This window comes from Penaeus monodon, chromosome 15 (genome assembly GCF_015228065.2).
Source record: "Penaeus monodon isolate SGIC_2016 chromosome 15, NSTDA_Pmon_1, whole genome shotgun sequence".
NCBI lineage: Eukaryota > Metazoa > Arthropoda > Malacostraca > Decapoda > Penaeidae > Penaeus > Penaeus monodon.
In genome coordinates this window covers 28478867-28479251 of record NC_051400.1, presented here as the reverse complement: position 1 = coordinate 28479251, position 385 = coordinate 28478867, and the positions used below count along the sequence as shown (strand labels likewise).

Sequence of the window (385 nt, the reverse complement as noted above, 5' to 3'; positions counted from 1 at the left end):
ACTATCAAGAAAAGACGAAATTATTCAAAACCAATCTCACTCCTAAATCTCAGGTTATCTCACCTATACAATTCCTGGGTCCCATTCCGAAAGGAATGTGCGTGAAGTTGGTGATGTTCGCCCTGTTCTCCGGCAGGAAGCGCTCGGGGCGAAATTCCTCGGGCTCAGGCCAGTACTTCGAGTCCCGGTGGATGTTGAAGATCGGGGTTGTCACTATTACGCCAGGGTCGATGGTCACGTCCGTACCAGGGATCCTGCAAACATTTAAGGTGAGCCATGGTAAAAGTCACCTTTACCTCCCTCTGTGTGCCCTCAGAAAACTAAGCGGCAGCTCATTTCATATTGCTTTTCTTGGTATAAATAGGGACTTGATTTCGCATTAACG

General features: G+C 47.8%; 1 protein-coding gene across 1 annotated transcript in view; it reads right to left on the bottom strand.

Annotated features, from left to right (window-relative positions):
• LOC119581910 (cytochrome P450 9e2-like) overlaps positions 1-385 on the bottom strand; it is a gene marked incomplete in the record, with an annotated part of 8641 nt that overhangs the window by 928 nt on the left and 7328 nt on the right. The window contains 1 exon segment of the mRNA XM_037930074.1: positions 64-254. Coding sequence (XP_037786002.1) covers positions 64-254 — 191 coding nt within the window.